The sequence below is a fragment of the Diospyros lotus genome, chromosome 8, assembly GCF_014633365.1.
Source record: "Diospyros lotus cultivar Yz01 chromosome 8, ASM1463336v1, whole genome shotgun sequence".
Classification (NCBI taxonomy): Eukaryota; Viridiplantae; Streptophyta; class Magnoliopsida; order Ericales; family Ebenaceae; genus Diospyros; species Diospyros lotus.
This window is the reverse complement of record NC_068345.1, coordinates 34,904,835-34,928,975: the sequence shown is the minus strand read 5'-3', so window position 1 is coordinate 34,928,975 and position 24,141 is coordinate 34,904,835. Positions and strand designations below refer to the sequence as shown.

Below are 24,141 nucleotides of genomic sequence, written 5' to 3'. Positions count from 1 at the left end.
TATTTACATATCAAAAATAATAATCATAACTCAATTAATTTAGAACCATTGCACAATTTCTCTTCTAAATCAATTAAATGTAAGATTACAAATTTTATCTCTAATTTGATGATGTAATTGTGCTACTTCGTAATTTGCTAGGAAATAAAATGAAGAAAAACATAATGCTAAACTAATATTTCAATATCTATTTGAGTTTGAATTTTTTATGAATAATATATATCATTTTCACATAATTCTCAAAAAGATTTTCAGGTGTTAGAGTTATTTTATTTACACTTTATATGAAACCCCATAAATTTATGTATTAGTTTATAATTTTTTGAAATATATAAATAATTTATCATATATCGAGTGACCTATTGGTCTTCTAGTATTTGGACACTTAGTAATTTATGAGAAATCATAGATTTTCCCAATTTAAGATTTTTAATAGATTGCGAGGTTTTTTAGTTTAAATTATCTTGAAAATGTTTTACTATTTCCTAATTTAAATTTTATGAGAGACTGATTTAAGATCCATGTATCTAGAGTCAAAGTTTTTGGGATGCCATAAAGTTATCTGGATATTTTGTTCTACCTATTAAGATTTTGTTATAAATTGAAACTATTTAATTTCAACCATTGTTTTGGTCCTTTTAATAGTCTTTGCTTATGATATATCAATACCTATCTCTTTGGGTCTCTTCATGTTTTTTGTCTTTTTAATTAAATTGATAATTTAGATTTAGTTTTTTAATCTATATTATTAAGCAACTATTACCAAACAAATATTAAAACTATAGTATTACATCAAAAGTCAGACTTTCGAGTTGATCAAAATAAAAAAAATATTGTTTGAAGGTATACTAACCCATTTAATATGCCCTCAGAGTACGACACAAGTGATAAATTTTTAAGTTTTATTAGGAGTGGCGGGAGATTAATTTAGTAATTTGTAACCGCATCTAATTTATTTGAAACTCGAATTAAGGGGTAGGCTAATTTTTTCTATTTAAAAGTTAAAAAAAAAATTAATAAGAAAAAAAAGATTATTGTGGGAAATCATTTAAAGGTATGTCAAAATTTTATTTATAATCAAACCAATGACTTGGACAAGACACTTCAATGGTTCAAATTTTTGGATTAAAGAACAAGAACAATTTCAAGTGACCAAAAAATAATGTTAAATAAGGTTTTTTTTTTTTATCAAAAAAACACACACACAAACACACAAGGGGTAAAATTTACAAATTATAAACTTTAAAAGCTTAGTGAATTTTAGCCATAACCATGTTAAGTGGGGAAAATTTACCAAATTAATTAATCTTTTGAAAAAAATACTATTTTTTATCATTAAATGAATATTTAAAAAAATATGAATACAAAAAATATTATAAATATCTTATTTTGTATAACAAAAATCCTCATATAATATAAATTCAACAAATAATTTATGAATAATAAGGACAAGCAATCTAATTTTAAAGCACGATTAATATTTAAGAGGAGTTCAACTTATCTTATTCTTATATTAAAAAGAATATATAAATTATTTATAACATTTTTTCCTATCCCGTTGGCTTAACTAAGAGTTATAAGCTCAGAAATATATATATATATATATATTTGAAATTAGCCCTCTTTTTTTTATCACCATTCTTAGTTAGAGAGCTTATTAATTTTTGAGAGAAATAATTATACACTTTATTTTTTTTATATTATAGTTTTGTTATTCGAAAACAACAAAAATAAAATTTAGTTCCTCATGTGTCCCAAAAGCAAGTAAAATTAAAAAACAGAAAATAAAGGCGAAGATAATATAGATTCTGCGGATTCATGGGCGCTCCAACCGTGTGACTCGAGCTCTTCTTCCTCTTCTCATGCATTCATGTACATTCTATCCCTCCCTCACTCTATCTCTCCCTACTTTTTCCGCTTATCTGCACTATGAAATTCTCAACAACTCTTCTCAAGCTTGATAACATCTGTTTCTATGGTTTAATTTATAGCCTTGTCACTCAGATATTCACATGGATTTATGAGACCCACCCAGGTTTTGAACATTTTTGTTGGTTGCGAATATGGTTTCATTTCCAATTTCCAATTTCTTACTCTTTCGCTGTTCATGCCGATCTCGGTGGCCATTTGATACTTTTTAGACAATTAATTTTCATCAAGACAAACGAAAACACCCCCAAATAGGGTGCCCCTGAAAGTGGATGATTGTTTGGTATGTGTTAGCTTAATCATGGTCAACTTCACTACTTACATTATGGTTATATGGGTACCCTTGAATCAGGCAGGGTCTCATCCCTGTCTTTACAACCTTAAGTCTTATAGTTATGGCAACTGGCATAGTTCAGTATTCCAACTGGATCCAATTGAACAGTTTCATTAACCATAAAATGCCGCCTTCTCCCATGCCACCTTCTCCAACCTCTTTATCACTCACCTTTTTCATGGCTTTCTTCACCTACTTAAGGAAAATATGTTTATAGAACATGCCATACATTCTAAATTACCGGGATGCCCCAGTGTAATATTTGTTTCTCCACATTTATTGAATCACCCTCATCATTATCACAAGCCTTAATTTCATTAGGTTGGTGGGTCGGTTACATGAATTCTAGCTTTTCAGTTATCAACATGTATAGAGATGGATGGAATATAATTTATATAGTAGACCCCACTTAGTGGGATTAAAGCTCGTGATGTTGTTGAGTTTCTTATGAGGATTAATTCCACATTTCTCTATTGTAGGAATTGGTGTTCTTCCTTGTGCATTCAATAGTTTTCTTTTATGGTAGAACAATATATAAACCAACTATAGTAGAACGATATCTAATTCTTTGCTTAGACGTTGCATCACCACTTATCTCTCTTTGTATGAGTTTCCTTAGCAAAAGCGGTTTTAAATTGCATGATGAAAAATTCAACAGTGTTACATGCGCATGCTATTATTAATCATCATCTTTGTGGAGATACTCATGTTTTCTGTTGTAATTGTTTGGCACAAACCAGTTTTTGTATAATGCTTTTGCATCCTTTCAACCACATGCCTCTATTGGAATGACTGGGAAATTACATGCTGCAGTAACAAAAAACATTAGTTTCTCTGGTTTTTGTAGGTTGATCGCCAAATGCTCATTGAGTTGTATCTTTGTAAAACCACAAAGTTCTAAGAATGATTTTATAAAGGGAGCAAAGAGATCTACTGATGAACCTATTGAGAAGTGGAAACGTGATAGTCTTTTTATTGACAAACGAGGCAAATTCAGAAGCTTTGATCACAAGAAAGTATCCAGAAAGAAAGGTAATATGATGTTTAATAGCATGTGATTTTCATGCATATTCCAAAGCATGATTGCTAGAACTATTTACATCATCTCCTTATAGGTGGTTCTTTAAGGGGAAGAGGATGGAAGTATGGATCTGGATTCGTTGATGGAATTTTCCCAGTACTAAGCCCCATTGCTCAGCAGATTCTAAAATTTTTACAGAAGGAAATGGATGCAAATAGGATATGGGCTTCTCTTGATACTCTCCCCCCCACCCACACCACATGGGATGATCTTATTATTGTTGCTGTCCAGCTTCGTCTAAATAAGCATTGGAATCCAATCATACTGGTCAGAAGCCTATACTCTTCCTTTCTTTTGCTAGTTTCTGTAAATTCACTGCCATTAAAGACGCTTTCACGTCAGATATGTTTTCTTCAAATTGAACAATTCCCAAAAGACTATGTTATGCAGTTAAAGATCTGATTCGATGCTGCTTTACTAGGGTTTCAATAGAAATGAATTAGTATTTTGTTTTCCTCAGTTTTTTGGTCTTCATTGTGCTGTCCCTTTGCCGCTCATTAGTAAATTAAAAATCATGTTTTCAAATGTCTCTTATCATGTGTAGTCTAAATGAAAGCAAAGCCTATATCCAGTAGAGCCAACCATTATACGATGAAGCCTGCTTGACCTCTGACAATCTTCTGACACTAGCATCTAGAATATGACTAAAATCAAATTTGCGTATTTAGTTGAAATGAATGAATAGATTTCTGCATAGTACTAATAGCTTATTCAAAACCTGTAGCTTACATTATAATTTTAGAATTGGGAAGCTTGAATTCAACATTAGTAGGTCTTAATTGAAACTGGGATTTAGTTGACAAAGTTCATAATATAATGTCTCTGCTCTAGGCACCTCCATTTTACCCAAATATCAAAACCTCTTATATATACTGTATTTTCATGGTAGAAATCTCCTTTATTTCATTTACATTCTCTTGTACACAGTCAAATATCCATCAAAAAGTTCATTGAAGTCCAAGAGCAAGGTGTAACTATCAGAAAGGCAAAGCTAAACAATATTCAGGTAAGGTCCACTAATGAAAAACAAACTAAAGGATTCCAGTTTGTTCTTCTCAAGTATATGTCATCCAAGAGGGTGGCAATGTTAGCCATTGCAATTTAATCTCTCTGCCTCAACATCTCTTTCCATCAACATTGAACAACAACAGCATACTCAAACCTTTTATCCCACTACATGGGATCAGCTTCTTTCCATCTACATTGATGTATTTGAAAAATCAATCCCTTATTAACTATATTTTAAACTAATAACTTGCATTGTGATTTTGGGAGAGATGCATGGGCAGACTTACTGAAGCATGAGTTCAAGATTATCATGTTAATGAAATTACTTGATATTCATGCCGACTTGGATTTTAGTTGCCCAAAGATCTTAACAAATGATTGTCTTTACTTTAGGGTTCTATTACCTTAGAGCTCCTGTAGCTAACCTTCTATGCAATTACATTTAGAGCTCAAAATTTGTTCATTTCAAATGCATTGATTCAATCACAACATGAAACCAAATAAAAGAGCTTGCTGAAGTCCAAGCAAGCTGTAGGAATTTGTTATTAACCACTTGTTACTGGACTTGACTTAGAATAATGTGTGTGCTCTGGCAAATGAGTGGGTCAAGAATTTTGGAGATAGAAGTGGTGCAAATACTTTTTTGCAGGAAAGCCCTGCTATTACACTTATCTGTAGGTGAAAACTGCAGGTCCAAAAGCAACAAATACTGTATAGGAACCAGTAAAGTCTTGAACTTAACAACCGTATTCCAAAGAGGCAAAGACTGACATCATGATTTTACTAGTTGACTTGAACCCATTTCAAATCCTCATTTTAGTCTTTTTACACGAAATTGATGTTCTTCTATTTATGTTCCATGGATATTTCTATGCTAATTCTCCATGTACCAAGATTTGTTGTTCTAACAATGTTTAGCATAGCAAAGGGTTATCTAATGGAAGGTAGTTCAACACCAGATTTATTTTATCTTATGAAAGGTTTGTGTGCTAATAATGTTTTTTCTAGAGCCTTTAGGGTTTCCCTGCTTAAATAACTTCAAAATAGCAAAGCTGACTCTCAGAGGACTGCTGGGATCATGTTCCTTTTGTGTAATTTGATCAAATCCTGAGATAAACTGTAAACCCTTATCTGAGCTTCTAGGGCTTTCTTCTGAAATGAGCTGGCTATCAGAGCTTTTCTAGTGCAATTTCTCGTGGCAGTCTGTGTAGTATTAACCACTTTACAGATAGCTGCTCTGATGCTATTCTAGCAATGCACCCTGTTGTATTCTCAGTCTGATTCACTTGGCTCCAATCTGTACAGCACCGGGTTGTTCTTCTGGTGATGCTCTCTGCTATGCTAAGAAATTATCTGAATAATGACTTAAGTTGTTACTGAAGAACTTGCTAGCTGATACTTGGGGTAATTACAATATTTTTAAGGCAAATAGTAAAAATAACAGTGTTCTAAAAGGTGCTAGGCGTTAGTCGGGCAACAGACTAGCGCCTAGTGCCTAGGTTGCCTAGATTTTTTTTTTTATTTTATTAATACATTAATAAATATTAAAATAAATGATGTAGCAACACTTGCTACTTGCAAATATTAAAATATTTGAAACATTAACAAATATTCAAATAACAAATTTAACAAAGGCACAACAACGCTTGCTACAGCGTATTAACAAATATTAAAATAAGTTAAATAACAAAGGCATCAGCAACGCTTGATGCGAGCAACTCTTGCTGCTTGCTTATTGCTTACCGGACGGCCGCAGGTGGAGGAAGACGAGGTATAAGAGTTTGGTGGCAGGGAGACTACTGGGGTCGCCTGTGGAAACTAGAGAGAAAGGAACGACGATCGGCGGCGTCGACGAGTTCACTGTCCACAAAAGACAACCGTGGCGTGTGATGAGAAAGATTGAGACAGAAAGGGAAAGCGACGAGAGACAGAGAGAGAGGAATGACAGTCGGCGGCGATGCAACCAAAGAGAGCAAGCGGCAACAACAACTCCACAAGAGACAGTCGATGGCGGTGCCCGAGAGAGAGAAGGCCCAAGCAGTTCATGGGGTTAGGCTGCCCATGCGGCCGCCTTGGCCGACTACGCGCAGCTCGGCATTTATTAGTCGGACTGACGCCTAAAGAGGCCGATTAGGCCATAATCGTGGTGGCCAGGGGCCGCCTAGCTCCTCGTTAGCGCCTAGGCGACCGCCTAGGCCGATTTTTAGATCACTAAAAAATAACCCAAACCTTTTAGCAAATTTGCAACTTTATCCAATCATATTAAGTGCAAATTTGTTAATAGTAAATATTTTGTGGCACGTCGCGTGTCATATTAAGTGTAAGTATTAAATGATACGTGGTGTGCCACATCAGCATTAACATACATCTTCCACATCGATTTTAGGTGTTGGATAAAATTGCACCAAATTGAGTCAATTGGGACATAATTACCAAAATTGAAACGATTAGATAAAGTTGCAAATTCGTGAAAAGGTTTGGGTTATTTTTTCTATTTGCCCTATTTTTAATCACCATTTTTCATCCAATAACGGATATGATAAAACTAATAATGCTCAATTTATAATTTTATATAAGATGAATTACAAGGTGTTTGGTCGTGGAACTTGTCAATCTAAATCTGACAGCATTAAACACTCAAATCTAAATACGTAACATTCCGTAAATCGATCAAAAGGAATCTGGTTTGATCTTCTCAGATATTATCATCTGGGAGGGGGCAATATTTGTTGTTTCAGTTTATTTCCAATGTTCTAAAGATGGGAGAATTGTGCATCAGCCTCAGTTTGTGTCAATTAAAAGAGAACTGGTTCCCCCCCCCCCCCCCCTCTCTCTCTCTCTCACACATGCGTGCGCGCACACACACACACACATTTTGGCTGAGCATTATTTAGGAGTTGCAGAATCTTTGACAAGATATTCACAGCTTCTCTTCTTTAACTTTTACTTTCTTATGGAACTTGTTGAATCTCACATAGATAGCTCCTGTCCAGGTCTGTGAATGGATATTGTACAAGAGTTCCTTCCAGCCTGATGTTATGTGCTACAATTTGCTTATTGATGCTTATGGACAGAAGTCACTGTATGAGAAGGCAGAATCAACTTACTTGAATCTTCTTGAAGGTCAATGCATTCCTACTGAAGATACGTATGCTCTTCTTGTAAAGGCCTACTGCAGATGTGGACTTCTAGAGAAATCTGAAGCCGTGTTTGCTGAGATGAGAAGAAATGGCCTTCCCCCAAGTATGTCATATATGTTTGTGTCTGTTTGTGTGTGCCGAACATTGGAATGGAGTGAGTGTAGGCACATGGTTACCTCACCACATGACAAGCTTATAGTACCAAACATGTTGTCCACGTACTAGGACATGTTCAGGGTCCTAAGTGATAAACATAGGTTAAGAGGTCATCCTAATCATGTTATGGACTTGTGGGTAGATAAAACATCTGGCCAGTGTCTTAGAATGTTCATTAGATGAACAGCTCAGCTAGGACCGCAGGGTGTAGGATATGCACAACCCTCTGGAGGCAAGGTGGTAGGGACATTGAACACCTCAGGATAGGGTAATCGAGATTTCTAGTTATAAAATTTAATGCATTTGATTCTTCAATAAAAGTCAATAATAGTTCTAGAAATTTCACGTTTTTATTCTTTGTGATAAATAACTTGCACAGGCAGAATCTGAAACTGTTGCTGCTTGCATGTATTTTGTAAAATTTTAAGATAACCAAACCATTTCTTCATATATCAAGGACTTCCATGTAACTTGAGCAGAATAAGATAATTGAGAATTCATGTTGACAGATGCTTGATTCTGTGCAGGTACAGTTGCATACAATGCTTACATTGATGGTCTAATGAAGGGAAGAAATTCAGAAAAAGCTTTAGAGATCTTTGAAAGGATGAAGAGAGATCACTGCAAACTATCCACTGAAACTTATACAATGCTAATTAACCTATATGGAAAGGTGATCTCTGTTGTATTTTCTAGATCTTTCTGAAATTTGAACACCTTTTTGGGGTTCATTCTGAGCATAACTTTGCTTTTGTAATTGCAGGTGTATTGACTCATAAGATAATAGTAATAACAACAATAATATCATTTTAAGAGATGAAAGAAGTGTTTTTGATATATGGAAAATTCTTATACCATTTGAATCTTTTTGTGTGTGAGAGAGAGCTAAACTAATACAATTCTTAGACAAGTTCAGAAACATTAGCAAAACCAATAAGGAAGTAGGACTAGAATTGTGGTACTGGCTCATTGATTACAGACATATCATAGTGCCCCTTGGTTTGGATCTTCAATGCTGTGCTTTTATTGTATTTGAACCTACTGTTCCATTTTCGTTAACTTTTGGCTCCAGAATAACTTTGTGTAAGCATATGAAGTAAAAGACCATCGATTCTTAAATATTGATAGTGTGGATATCCAAGGTTGGGTTGTAACAAGCTTTTCACTCACAAGTTTAAGACTTTCTCCCTTAGTTTCGTTGATTTAGGTTTTTCTAATATAGGAGTTTCTTATAGTCATCTTTTACATGCAGGAAAACAAGTCCTATATGGCCTTAAAGGTGTTCCATGAAATGAGAAGTCAGAAATGTAAACCTAATATATGCACTTATACTGCTTTGGTAAATGCATTTGCTAGGGATGGACTCTGTGAGAAAGCAGAAGAAATATTTGAGCAGCTTCAGGAAGCTGGATATGAGCCTGATGTTTATGCTTATAATGCTCTCATGGAAGCATACAGGTGAATATTTACTCAGTTTTCGGATGTATCAGGTGGTTAAATATATATTTCGTCCTCTAATAATGATATGTAGAATAAATTGAATAAAATTGAATCTTAACTAAAGGTCTAATGAGGTGAATTTGTCTGTGAGAAATAAAATCAAAGATTAAGAACTTCCTTAGATGCAAGAAACCTGCTGTGCCAACTTGCTGCAAGTCAGTTTAAATGGAAAGGTCAAATGAGCAATTGCCCAACTCTAGCTCTTTTGAGAAAGATATTTACGCACACACATATATTGTCTGAACTATTCATGATCTGTAACTGAATGATGCACATAAAAGTCTATGGAAATTTTGTGGATTGCATGTATTAATTGAAGTCGAACTCCTCTGTACTCTACTGAGAAGGTTTTAGAACTTACTCAGACATTTAGGGTCTGTTCAGTTGTAGAAAACATTTTCTGTTTTCCAACTCCAATTTTGAATTGAATAATTGAATCTTCCATAAGAAAATAGAAAACTCAATATTCTAATTTTTCAACTTTGTGCTATAAATTAGACGACATCATTTTTTATGTTCTCTGAATTTTCTGAAAATGAATGCTATGGCTTTTTGAAACATAAAATGTTAGGACATCTTTAGTAGTAAAATTGGAGTTGAAAACTATAAAATGTTTTCTAAAACTGAACGAGCCTTTGTTTTTCATGTTCTCTTCAGAAGTGACAATTAGGAACACTACTGAGATTCTTGAAAACTTATAATCCTTGCAATTGACTGTATATGCGCTGCAACTTCTGATTTCTTTCTCCTGACAGTCGTGCAGGTTTTCCTTATGGGGCTGCAGAAATATTTTCACTTATGCAACACATGGGTTGTGAACCAGATAGAGCTTCATTCAATATTATGGTGGATGCATATGGGAGATCTGGACTTCATGAGGGTAAAAGCTTGCACTTTATCCATATATGTCAATCATGATTCACAAGTCTGTGGACTTGTGGCCTGATGTTTGGTGATTTCCTTCTTTTTGTGAAAATCCTATTCTTAATTTGGCAATACTAGTTTGGGGGCCTTATTCAAGCCTTCAGCATATTTTCTACATGTGCAAACATCCTAAAGTGCTCTCATATCAAAGCTGGAAAAAATGCATACCAAAAAAGATTAAATCATACTCTTTAATCTGATGATGATTTACATGTGATGTGGCCCGTTGAACAACTTGGGCATCTTCAAGCTTGCAGTGGGGTATTATTGCTGGAATTATATTGCTAATCCACAGCTTAAGAACTTTAATCTCAAACCCTCACATTATTTAAGATGTATTTATAATTTTATATATAGAAGTCTCTTCTTATTTATAGAGATTTTATTCTTGGCTTTACTAGAATTTTTGGATTGTCGTCTAATTTAACTGGCACAACACAGATCCTGTAGGACTCTTCTAACCCTTGGTGACCACAATCCTGCAAAATAAAACATCTTAGATTCCATGAATAATATCTGAGAATTCTAAAGCAAAGTTGTTCATGAAATTTGACAATACTAAAAATCCTACCAAATTCAAACCTGTAAGTGTCAATGAAGATTGACCAGCTGGAACAGTATCTAGGAAAGGATGTCTTGGGGGCAATTGTTGCCCAATGGAAACCACGGCTGCTGTTGGATTCACCGAACACTTCATTGAATGCCCAAGAGTCCTCAGCCCCTGGCCGCACTTTCTGAGGAGCCAGATTTTCTTGCAGCTACATCAACGAGTTCCCTGGTCCATCCTTCTCAAATCACAGGAACTGGGAGAAGATTTTCTCCACTGCCCTCGGCAATGAAACTGAGAATCATATTATATAAATGAGGATGGAAGATAAGCATATCTCTCAGACTTAATCTGAACTGCCCTTGAATACAGTTTATCCCAATGCATATCATCAATTTATCCGACCAGAACCCTTTCCCTCTTGTCACAATTCATAATCATAACCAAATACTATGCGGGATTTGGAACACTTCTCATTCCTTTAATGTCCCATTGACCAGTTGGAACACTACTCATCTCAGTTTTGGAGATTAATCTTTTTGCTTGTCTGATTGCAATAAAGCTACATTAACCAATAAGGCACAGAAATGAGAATCCCCTGTTGGTGGTTGTGAAGAATATGCAACTGTCATATGCTAATAGTGAGTTCAATAGTTTGCTAAAGGTCACTCTTAACTAGGGGCGTAGAGACATCAACTGCACGCACATTATAACCGAATGATTTGGAAGAAGTCTTTTTCATTCAATCATGTATATTTCTTGCAGTTCATCCTTGTTCATGTATAAACCTGCCTTCATATGCCTCACCCTTTTGTTTGTGGTTAGATGCACAAGCTGTGTTCGATGAGATGAAGAGGCTCGGTATAACCCCAACTATGAAATCACACATGCTACTTCTTTCTGCCTACTCAAGAATTGGCAATGTAGCAAAATGCGAAGAAATCGTGGACCAGATGCAGAAATCTGGGGTCAAACCCGATGTGTTTGTCATCAACAGCATGCTGAACCTCTATGGCCGGGTGGGACAGCTAGAAAAAATGGAAGAGGTGTGGACAGCCATGGAAAATGGGCCATACGCAGCCGATATCAGCACCTACAACATTTTGATCAACACGTATGGAAGAGCTGGGTTTCTGGACAAAATGGAAGAGCTGTTCCGACTGCTTACTGCCAAAAATCTGAAACCGGATGTGGTGACTTGGACTTCTCGGCTTGGAGCGTATTCTAGGAAGAAACAATACCTAAGATGCCTAGAAATCTTCGAAGAAATGATCGACAATGGCTGTTACCCGGATGCAGGGACAGCCAAAGTACTCCTCTCTGCCTGCTCTAGCGAATCTCAGGTTGAACAAGTTACTTCTGTAATTAGGACCATACACAAGGAGATGAAGACTGCCTTGCCAGTGTGATATCTAGGTACCTCACCTCAAAAAGGAAGGAAACAGAATTGTTTGCCGTTACGTTGTGCGTGTGCATGCCTTTGGGAGCACTGGGGGGCACAGCATTTTTTTGAAAAAAAGTAGATGCAACGGATACATATTGATTAACATATTGATTTTTTATATTTTTAATGACGTGATAAAGTATTGAAATTATATTCTAAACTCATTAATATGTATCTATAAAAGAACTCATGTTTATATTTAAAATTTTAAATAAATAATAATATAAATATTAGAATATCATACTCTAAAATATTAAATAAACTATATAATATATGTTGAGGCTTGAGAAGAAACACTACAACTTTTAAAGTAATAAAATATGACTATATAAAATATTATATCATATATATCTAAATTCACAAAGAGTCAATAACTATCACAACAATTTAAACGGTCCAGACTTTAGTTGGCCTAAAAAGTCTAATGGACTTATTGTTGCACTACAATGTTGATGTTGCTTAAAAAAATCTAATGGTCCTAATCGCACATAACTTGTCTGGACCCTAGTTATTTCGTCTCAACATTACTCATGAGAGCTGATCGTAATTGTCACTTGTTGATGATGTCATTAGTTATTATATTGTCCATAATCCAATTTACAAGTTAGTTGAATTAAAAAAAATATTATTTATTTCAATCATCACTGATCACTTGCCGAGTTTTATATTCAACTTTGATCCCTCACAATCTAGTCAACAATAAAAAAATATGTGTAAATTGCTTGGTAATTGAAGCATATAAGTGTAGTTAAATCTCAAATATTTATGTATATATCAATATTAATTTTTATAATTCTATACGTATACAAAATGTAGTTAAATCTCAAATATTTAAGTATAATTTTGATATTTATAAAAATATTTTTTATAATAAATATTATAAATAATCGATTAGGTAATAGAATTAAAGACTAATGAATGAATGATAATTTAGTTGTGTTTTTATTTTATTATTATTATTCCTTTTGAGTTTTGTTTGACTTTGCCCTGATTATACTTATAAATTGACTCAATTCGGCCAGATCCAAATGAGATCAAATCTACCATATTCAATCAATTGCCATTTATATTTTATTTAAATAATTTACGTGAATATTAGCTATACAATAAACACATATATTTATACATAATCTGAAATAATATTATAACTTGATGGGCGGAGACGTCCAGAAAGGGACTAACACATGAAAAATGCTATTGGTACACTCATTTTGTATATCTTGAGCTACATAAGGGAGTATTATGATCAAAAAATTCCTCATAAGGCGCATGTGAGGCACATGGTATTTTGGTCATAATACCCTCTTATGTAACTTAAGATATACAAAATGGGTGTACATCTAACACGATTACACACGCATAAGGACTAAACGTAAAAATAACGTCTTATTTTAAAGTAATAAATTAAAATTAAAAACACAAATCGGGTCAAATCCGCGGACCTAATATTTTACCACCCGATCCTATAGAAAACTTGTCACCAATCACCATCGCCTAATGTTTGACCGAATGCTTATTCTTTTTTAAAAATACGTATTCTCATCTTATTATCTTTTTTGAGTTCAAAGATATTATAATTTTTATTTTTAAATTTCAATAAACGTACTTTGAAACAGTCAATTCTAAACTTAATCTGTTATCACTCAAAATTAAAAGCAAATAATAATAATAAATTTTAGATTATTTTTCAGTTTCATCATTTAAATTATTTTTTTAAAAACTCATGGCAGGCTGAACACTCACTTGTTAAACCACTTGGAAAGCATATTTTGTCAAAAATGTCCCTGCATTGAAGTCTGCTATGAATGAAAAAGTCAAGAATGCCCTTAAATTGTTAAGGGTATTTTTGACTTCTTAAGAATAAAATTACTTAATTGAATTCAAACTAAAACTAATAAAATATTATTAATTGAAAATTTTCATGTAAATTATTTATAGCGAATTCAATTACTTATAATTTATTTTCTTTCTATATAGATTTTATATTTATAATTAAATGCGTCTTAATTCAAGTATAATTCAGTAAAATTTTCACTTATACCTTAAAATTTACCTACAAACCAAGTATTTTTTAACCGAGTGTAATTCATAATTTAAAGATTTAGAAAGAAAATTTAACCACCAATCATCATAAGATATGGGAATTAAATAAATTCAATTCACATCAGAATTGTCAAATAGACCAAGGGAAGGAGGACTCACCAACCCTGCCAGCTGAATTGGCAATGGCACCACCAACCTCTGGTTGGTTAGTGGGTTTGTTGACACATTGACCCATCACCTCCTCTTGTTTGTCCCATTTAAGTTTTCTATTGCCTTCAATCCCTTTCATCCATGAATTTACCCAAAAAACTGATTTTACAGTCCAAACAAAAGAGAGTTTTATATAAAGAACATGAGTATGAGATTATAATATTATATATAAGAAGTTACCTAATGTTTTTTAAGAACATAATAAAAAGAATTTTTGTTTAAAATATTTTTTATATATCATTTTTTTATCTATATTTTAATTAACAAACAAGTAAAATGAAAAGTAATTAATGGTATAATTTGAGTTGGGAATGTGAAATAGTTTTAAAAATTGAGGGTTTTATCTTTCTTTCTGTATTTATGTTCATTATTTATGGAATATAAAAAATAATTAGATTATAATTTTAGTAATTAAAAATGTTGGCAGGATGCTGTATATATTTTTTAGTTTCGAACCATTTCATGAAAGATCCCAACATAAGCAGGGAGACAGTTTGCGTGGGTTTGTGGGTGGCGGCGTTCGGCGAGCATTAACACGATGGCTTCAAGGTTGTGGGCTTCGAGGGCCGCTTCATATCTCAGGATCTCAGTTTTCAACCGAGGATTTGCCACAGGTGAATCCGACTTTAACCCTTGTCTTCCTCTTGTTCCATGATGTATTGAGTTCTGTTCATTTCTGTAAGTCTTGTTCATCTGTGCGTTATAATGCTTGATCTGAGCCTTTATCAATCAGGATCTTCTTGTTTCCAAGTGGGTTGTGTTTATATGTGTTGTTATTTTGAGGGGATTCGAGTTTTCAGTTTGATCATCGGAGAGATCAATGGATTTTTCATGCTTCTTTTGGTTTCTTGGTAGAGTGGTTTTTCTGATTTTTGGATGGTTCGATATCACTTTATCGCCTGGTTATTGCTGTTTTTGAGGATTAGTGTTTTGATTTTGGGTAATAGGGTAATCCACTGTAGAACTTGCTTGTAAATCTGGCATGAATTTGGTTTTTATCCATCACTAGTAAGATTAGTTTTGCCTAAATATATCACAGTTTTCAGCATTGGGTTTGCCGACTTCACGTGTGGTCGGACCAAACCCCGGCCATGGTCCTCCCTGCACAAACCTCGTCGTGTCAGTCAGCACAATAATGGCCACAATACCAGCCACTATTTGGCTGAGCCTAATGCAGCCATCATCCAGCCATTTGGAAGCCTCCTCTGACCGCTCATTGGAGTTCACTAGCCATTGTCCAGCGTAGCCCAGTACTGCGTTGTGACCTCCGGAAACTGTTACGGACCATTTCAGCCAATTCACTTGCGATCAACCACCTACCGAACACAATGACTTCATGGTGGGTGTTTTACCCATGTTAAATGCCCTGTTGGGCGGTTCACAACAGTGTTAAACACTCCAAATGGCATGCCTTGATTTATTATTACTATTATTTAGACGTGTGGCCATCTGGGTTATTGTTCAAGTTTATTTTTTGATAAACTAATAAAACCACAAAGTCTAATCATGATCCGAACAGAACAGTTACTTTTCTTGTGTGTTAGAATGATACGTTCATGATCACTACCATAGATTGATGGTACTTTATGTTTGATTAGTGGTATTTTCTCTATATGCATCATTTGTTACTGTTATTGTGAATTGAATAATATTTTCGTATTGCATTAGTAGTATTTCTTCTATATTTTTTTCTCATTTTGGTTATTATGCTTATAAACAATGTTAATCTTATTTTGTATCCGTGTTATTTTTTTCTTTTTGCAAAATTGTTGTGTGTATTATATCGACATCTGTTTCCATTTCCATATCCATATCTGTTTTAGTGCTTCTTAATCGTCTACCCAAGCCTAATGTTGTCCAGTATCTGACTTATAGAATCTTCTTATGACTACTCAATCTAAGATTGTCAACCATAATTCAATTTTTATTTCGTAAACTAAAAAAAAAATGACATGTACTTTTTGGTCACTTTTGTGCTCTTATTATCAAAGTCAAGATAGTTTCAAAGCTACCCCTCTGGGAGTGAAGGGATGATATCATATAATTTTAATATTCTCGCCATTGTTGGCTTGTGATAATACTAAACTTTGAACGCATTATTGTAAAAACACTGCTTGAACTCTTGAGTTGCTTGTAAATTCTTTACTATGTGTGGTTGCCTTCCCTTAGTAGTAAAGGAAACTTCAATGAATTATTTGATCTGAACGCTTTGTCTATCCCTAACAGACCTTCTTCCTTCTCTAGTTAATAGGTTATGGAAGGAGAAGAATCTACTGAGAAGAATCTAAGGAGAAGTATCAGCAACAATTGGTTTTAATTAGTTTTAATTATGGGACAAGTCATGGTTTTCAAATCAATTTATGCATCTCTACATCCTAGTATTAGATAGGCCTCACATGGTAGATGGTTTGCAGTCCTTTTCTAACACTCACAAACACTTTTCTTTATTGTGGCTGTATGTAGCTCACAATGACAGTACCCTCAACTCAGTATTAATTTCTAATCGTGGTTTAACTTTTCACTCATTCAATTATAAATAGCGTTGATCATTATACAATTTCACACTATTACAGAAATCCAAACTCTCTTCTAAATATCTTCTTTGTTTCTCTTGATATTGTTAAAGTTGTCATCAAAGATTCAATTTATCATATGCAAACATTATGTTATGATCTCGTTTTATACATTTTACTTCAAATCTTCAGATGCTTATATAACAGTGAGCTAGATGCAATATACCATCAAATAGTTGAGATTTGCTTTTTGTGTTTATTTTTATTTGTTATTTTAAGCTTCTTCAACAATGAAAAAGAGGCAGCTTACCGTCACCTCTTATTTTTTATTCTTTTTCTCATTTGGTTCCAGTCATCATTCGTTCATACAATATGTTGCCTTTACTTGAAGAGATTGACAGTTTTGGACTATATAACAATAACGTCCATCACTATAATGTACTTCTCTACAACACATAGAACAATGGAAAAATTAAACACCAACTCAATTTTTATTCTATGTTAACCCGTCTCTCCTTCTTTGTTGAGAACATCCAAAAGGTGCCATGCAGTCTCAACCCCCCTTAATTTCAACTGTAAAACTCTATCAATAATATGCTTTAACTCTGCACCAAACTCTTTTGCTACCTATTGACTTTCAATTTGATATTAAACTCACATCATAGCCATTAATTATCATGCCAATTTTGATAATCCAAAAACTTGTAGCTTTTACATTTGAACCAATTTAAGCCTTTCTCCTCTCAGAAACTAGAGATCCACTTCTGTAGAAGCTTTCTACAACCAAAATCCATCACAATTTCTATTGTTGGTAGCTGTATACCCTAGTTTTTAACTGTATAATAGAAAAAATTTCACCTAAAATGTTGCTAATGTATCCTTTGGCAATGCTATGAAGTTGTTTACTCAAGAGGATTGAAGATGCAATTCCTCTTTCTAAACATCTTGAGATTGACATGAATATGTAATCTAATCCATAATCCATCAACTTTTCTTTTCTCATTACATTTCTTATGGTTTGGCTTTTTTTTTTCTGTTTTAGTTTCAGAAATATAGAAAAACTATATAACTGAACGCATGGATGATACTAATATTAGCAAATCAAGAGATATCAAATTTGGATTCCATTAAAGTCAAATGTGGTTTTTCTTTCCATCTATTTTTATTTTCTTTGATAATGATTGTTAGAGAGAGAGAGAGAGTTACTATAAAATGTTATTACCATATGATTTCTGAATTTGTATTCACATTTGACATGTGATATATTTTTGTTCCAAAATTATCAACTTAGCAATTCAAAGAAATTTTGACATTTTCCCCATAATTATTCTCTTAAAAGGTTGTTTTAGGACCATAAAAATCAAATATGATAAGTTGACATCAAAATTAGAGTGGACTGGCAGTAGAAAATATATACAATAAGAAAATTGGTTATCATGTTCCTAGTAATGTACTTTTACATGATTAATTTGAAGAAAAAATCGTGTTCTTAGTAATGTAGTTTTACATGAACAATTTGTAGAAAAAATTGACTATACTGCATTGTTCACATTGGATGTATAATTGTTAAAAAGAAAATTACTGCAGAAATATATTATAATCTAATAGTAGTTTGTAGAAATCTATCCTACCATAGCACATTTCAAAGATGTGGTATATAACCATGTTTTCAATCAGGTTCCACATATTAGAGTGTCAGTGACTTGCATTTTAGGTAAAAGTGATGTGGAACTATGACTAAAGGGCTTTCTGTGTGTATTAACCATTATCTAGATGCTATGTTTGGGGTTAGAAGGCATTTGAAGTTTTTATTTTTAATTTAACCAATTTAGTGCTTGAATTTTAGGATAAAACCCAATCAAGTTTTCTACTTTAAATTTTATCAATTTAGTTTTTGAACTTTTAAAAAAATGGAGGGGCAAAAACTCAGCAAACTTAATATTCTTACCTAAATCTAAAGATTGACAGCCTTCAACTGAGAAAAACACATCAATCAAGCAAGGATAGTAACAGAAAAAAGTGTCCGGTTTCTTTTTCTTATTAATGCAATGTCATCACTCTAGGAGACATGTCAGTTGTTGATGGTATGGAAGTGCTTAAAATCTATTAAGTTGCAATGGATGGTGTTTACGATCCTGTTAGATTGAAAGTTCTCAAAATGTTGGATAATTCAATTGATTAAATTGAAACTGCAAGAACTTAGTTGACTTTAAATCCAAAGTTTAAGTGCTGAATTGAAAGTAAAAGGCTTGATTGACTTTTACCCCAAGGTTCAAGTATTGAATTGAATTAAGTTTAAATTAGAAGGACTTGGTTGACTTTTACCCCAAAGTTCAAGCATTGATAATTTCTTCTCCATTTCTTCTTTATTTGCACACCAGAATTCCTGTTAAATTTAGCTATATTCTATCTTTACTAGCTATATAAAGCACATAAATTTCTTCCCTTGTGTATTTTGAAGGTACACTAGTTATTTAATGCCAGTGCTGTTGTCTCATTTTCTATTTGCAATATTTAATGACAATCCTATTCTGTTACGTGATCATCTTCTCTGATACCATTTTTTTCTTTGTACCATTTTCAGTTGTGAAAGACTTAAAGTATTTAGACTCTCATGAGTGGGTGAAAGTAGACGGTAACTCTGCAGTGGTGGGCATAACCGACCATGCTCAGGATCACTTGGGTGATGTTGTGTATGTCGAGTTACCAGAAGTTGGGGCTGCTGTGACACAGGGTGGCAGCTTTGGTGCAGTTGAAAGTGTCAAGGCAACTAGTGACATCAACACTCCTGTTTCAGGAAAAGTGATTGAAGTCAATGGGGAACTTAATAACTCTCCTGGTTTGGTGAGTCTTGATGCTACGCTATTGCTTGTGATGTTCAACAGAAGGTTTAACCGTAAGAAAAAGAAGAAATGGAAACATTTTTTATGCCATGTTTAGATGGATTGTAATTTTTAGCTGAAAGTGGTTTATTGATAATCAAGATGATTTTAGTTTATGTGTCTGGGTGGTAGAATCACAAAGCAGCTTTCTTCATTTGTTTCACTTCAAAATGATTATGTACCTTACCGGGTATCATATGGTTTCCTACCCTTCGTTTACCACCCAAATGTGCTATTTTTACATTCCATGTGGTATGGTTGTTTCTTAAAGCTTGCAATCGTCTCTGTGTTTGTCTCACCATTTCTATATTTAAGATATGCATTGAACTAAACAACTGGAATCATTTGTTGAAATTAGCTTATGGGTTTGGACGATGAGGAGCATCTCTGGGATTAGATTAGGATTTTTGTCATTTTAACATTTTCATGGCAAACATTTTAAAGCTGGATTCTTGCAAAATTCTCATATTCAATGCTGGTCCAACATTAGTCTAATCAAATATTTATATGGTTCCTTGTATCTGTTGACTGGTTTGGGTGGCTTTGCCGGAATCATAAACCCAATTAATAAGATGATAGTTGTTGTTTGTTGGTTTAGACGGATACCTGGATTTCTTCTCATTCATTTATAATCGGGGAGATGGTATTTTCCTGATGCAGGTGAATGCAAGCCCGTACGAGAATGGATGGATCATAAAGGTGGAGATGAACAACACAGATGAATTGAAATCGCTGATGGACTCGGATCAGTACTCCAAATTCTGCGAAGAAGAAGATGCAAAGCACTGAGTGATGATGATGCATTGCTTCAATGCGGATTTTCATTTCTGAAAGGGCTTGTTGCGTTGTTTTCTGTTTTAGTGAAGAAGAAGAAGAAGAAAGTAGGAAATAATTGATTTCTCTTCCCCCCCTTCTCTCTCTGGCATTTTGATTCAACCACACTGCTCTTCTCCCTTCTTATGAACAAAATTACTGGCTCTTTGATGTGGAAGTCATCCATGCTTGCTTAACACTTTTCCTTCTTCATTCATTGCTTTGTTTACACATTTGATCACATTTACATGTGTTTCTTTCTTCTCTTCAGGAAGATTACTAGTTTAAATTTGAGTTTAATTTATAAAATAAAAATAAAATTACGTACAAAAAAATTTATTTTAACTCTCCTAGATCTTATAATAGAAAGATTTTTTATATTGAATTAGTGATAATTTATTTCAATTTCATTTTTTAAATAAGGCGCTAAGAGTGCACAAATGATAGCTTGCATCACTCTCATTTATGGCGGTGTAACAAATTTTTCATTTACTTAACAAAAAATATACATCTTAATATATATTAAAGTAACAGAATTTATGCACATAATTTTTCGTCAAAAATTTACTTCTAAAATTTATATTAAATTTGCATAGGTTTTTCAATACTATTAATTAATTAAAAATAAATATTTTATGTTATATCTTCTTATTAATTAATCCATCAATTAATCAATTTTTTTTTAGAAATATAAATAGACAATTTAAACTATTAATTAAGTTATAAAAAATTATTTATTTGTATAAAATCTTATCTTTTCTTTATATATTATTTAATAAATTATTTTATTTTAATAATTAATTAATGACTACATTTAATTTAATGTAAATATTTAATGATTTATTGTTCCAATGTAATAGCTTTTTGTGTATAAATGAGAAATTTATGTCAAGATTTTTCATTTTATATAATATTGTGTAATTTAATAAAAATATTTTTAAAGTAACTTTTCAAAATATGGACGTTAAAGGTTCGAGTCATGAGATTTTGAGAGATTCTATGCTTTGAAGATAAGTCATAAACTTATAACATTGCCATTGAGATGATTTTTCATCAATGAACGTGTTTTTTTTATATTATAAGTTTATTGTTAATTATTTATATAAATTTTGTCATTAAATTTATGAGGTGGAATGATTCATGTAACAATCAATCATTAGTTGGTTCGGTTTTTCAAAATATTAATTTGTGAAGGACCGTTGTATTTTATGCCTAATTTTATATTTATATATAATAATATAAAATACAAGATTACAAGTCACAAGTATAAGTTAAATTTAATGTACTACTGTTGTAGATGCCATAGAAAAGTTTTTTAATACAAAATTTTATCTTTTAAGTCATTTGTTAATATTTTGAGTGTAATTAAACTTAACAAATACGAATTATTTGGTAAGTATAAAGTTAATTATAAAATTATTTATGTCTTTATAGTCGACAATTTTTTTTTTCAATTTTATTAAAGATATAATTGGAGATGTCATTGGCAAAGATAATGTTAAATGCCAAGAATCTTATAAAATGACAAATGAGAAAATGTGACAACCTACTTAATATGTTAATTATTCTTTAACATGCTAAATTGTGGTACATTGAATTAATGGTGTTTTTTATTAATACATTGAATAGCGGATAATTAATTAAACTTAAATTTTGATAAAAAAAATTGAGTATTAAAAAAAAAACTATAATTATCAGTTATACGGTTATTTAAAATAATGAATTTTTTATTTTTATTTTAATTACACCTTCCGTGCCATGGATTTAACACCAGTAAGAATTAAAAATTGTAAAAAAAATACTAAATCAAAGGTATACAAAAGAATTTTAAATACTAAATTTTTATTATTATTATATAAAATTAGATAAAATGATTTTTATATCACTTTTAAAGAAATTTTAGTGTAAGTGTATATTTTTAGAAGATTATTCAACTTAATGTTAGTAATACATAAATAATATTTTATCTAATTTTTACTTTATTCAATTTTATTTTCAAATTAAATTTTTATAAAAATTAATAATACAAAAATATTTTTCACAAAGACCTTACTTTTTGTATTTACTTGATGATAAGTCTAATGATCAAATTGAACTTTATTAGATGATGAAGTCCGATTAGATGAAGACATTTTTGTTATTTTTTATTCGGATTAGATAAAGATATTTTTGTTATTTTTTATTTTTTTTAATAATTTAATTATTTATATGAGTAATATTTTTTTTATAATTTAATTTATAATGTAATGTTTTCATGAAAAGAAATTAAATTCCATATATCTTGACATCAATCACTTCCCCCAAACGCAGCGTAAGGTTTGGGTTTTCGATTGAAGGGCAAGTAACCGGTCATCGTGTCAATGTCTTCGGTGGTGACCTCACACCGTTAATCGGCCCTTTCACACAGACACTACCACTGCAACTCTCTCTCTGTCCATTTGTAGCTGCATTTTCATCGGGGATGTCTGTAACTGTAAGTCTCTGTCTCTGTCTCTCTCTTGGATCCAGATCTTTCTCTTAAAAAAATGAATAAGAAGAAGAAAATCCGATTAATATCGGGACTCTAGGGTTTTGATTTCATGCGATCTATCCATCTGCATGTGTATGCGCATATATAGAGGGATATATCTAATACAGTGCATAAGTGTCTGTAATTGGTGTGGCACAGTTCAGGGGAGTGGTCGAGGTGGAATCGCCTAGTCCTCTTAGATACATGATCGGAGCAGCGATCATGATGATCGGCGTCGTTTTGCCAGTCGGATACATGATGTTCCGCAACAAGCGCGTCCCCTCTTCTTCCTCTTACTCCAAACACACGTAGGTCTGCCTTTCCTTTTTCTCTGTCCCTTTCTTTTATTCTTATGTGCTTTCTTGTAGTGCTCCTCCTCCGTGGGGAAAATTTTCCCTCAGTTGAAGTGAAATGGAAAATCAACTTTCTGGTGATTCAGGGACAAAGTTTTGATATAGAGGTATTAGCTCATAGATCTCGTTCTGGGTTCATTCAAGTGAAGGACGCGTCAAAGGAAACCTTTTTGCAGATATGCCATCTTAAGTGTGACTGTGTTGTTGTTGAATTCCTGTCATCTGGCCTGTAGTTCGAATCCATGAATGATATGCTGGTGATTAGGTTCATTGTTCAGTCTTTCTCTCATTTTGGGAGATCTTACTATCCAGTCCAACTCTCGTCCATTCATTTTTTTCTTTTGAAATGAATAATATCTTCTCCCCTTATTTTTGTCGACAGAAATATAGTTTGGGATTGCATTGAAGTTGACTTTGGTTTGAAATTTCTGGTAAAGATACACTTAAGGATTTGTGCCATATCTGTAATGAACAAGTATATTTTTGTTATCTGCAAGAGGTAAATCAACATGCTTGGTGACTGCTTTTACAAACAATTTCCAACTTTCTTTTTGACTAATTGTGCTCAAAAAGAGGATTGCTTGCAAAATAATGTGCCTTTGTGCATTATGCTGTGTGGTATAATTGTATTTTTCAATTGCTTAGATCAAGGATTTTTTTTTTTTGGGGTGGGGGGGCGCGGGGGTGTAAAATTGAATTGTGGAATACATGTCACAGCTAAATGAATTGATTTATATTCCTTTCTTGTCCTTTTT

General features: G+C 32.9%; 3 protein-coding genes across 5 annotated transcripts; all 3 read left to right on the top strand.

Annotated features, from left to right (window-relative positions):
* The first annotated feature begins 1,778 nt into the window (after positions 1-1,778).
* Positions 1,779-12,214, top strand: LOC127807189 (pentatricopeptide repeat-containing protein At2g35130). 2 transcript variants are annotated; one of them, XM_052344857.1, is made up of 8 exons: positions 1,779-1,872; positions 3,111-3,295; positions 3,379-3,611; positions 7,346-7,595; positions 8,176-8,321; positions 8,901-9,106; positions 9,904-10,028; positions 11,445-12,214. In XM_052344857.1, coding segments are annotated over exons 1-8 (1,731 nt in total). In that variant the 5' UTR covers positions 1,779-1,870; the 3' UTR covers positions 12,029-12,214. The 2 variants fall into 2 exon arrangements, with proteins under 2 accessions (XP_052200817.1, XP_052200818.1); XM_052344858.1 differs by lacking the exon at positions 1,779-1,872 and adding an exon at positions 1,879-2,035.
* A 2,568-nt stretch (positions 12,215-14,782) lies between these two features.
* On the top strand, positions 14,783-20,737 carry LOC127807181 (glycine cleavage system H protein 2, mitochondrial). The gene is made up of 3 exons (XM_052344842.1): positions 14,783-14,930; positions 19,414-19,673; positions 20,372-20,737. Exons 1-3 carry the CDS (start codon positions 14,855-14,857, stop codon positions 20,498-20,500), a joined length of 465 nt encoding a protein of 154 aa, XP_052200802.1. The 5' UTR covers positions 14,783-14,854; the 3' UTR covers positions 20,501-20,737.
* Positions 20,738-22,822: 2,085 nt separating this feature from the next.
* On the top strand, positions 22,823-23,793 carry LOC127807812 (uncharacterized). Of its 2 annotated transcripts, none has more exons than XM_052345932.1 (3): positions 22,823-22,997; positions 23,193-23,345; positions 23,473-23,793. In XM_052345932.1, the coding sequence occupies exons 1-2, from the start codon at positions 22,986-22,988 to the stop codon at positions 23,343-23,345; spliced, it is 165 nt and encodes a 54-aa protein (XP_052201892.1). In that variant the 5' UTR covers positions 22,823-22,985; the 3' UTR covers positions 23,473-23,793. The 2 variants fall into 2 exon arrangements, with proteins under 2 accessions (XP_052201892.1, XP_052201891.1); XM_052345931.1 differs by having other exon boundaries at positions 22,825-22,997; positions 23,193-23,341.
* The last annotated feature ends 348 nt before the right edge of the window (positions 23,794-24,141 follow it).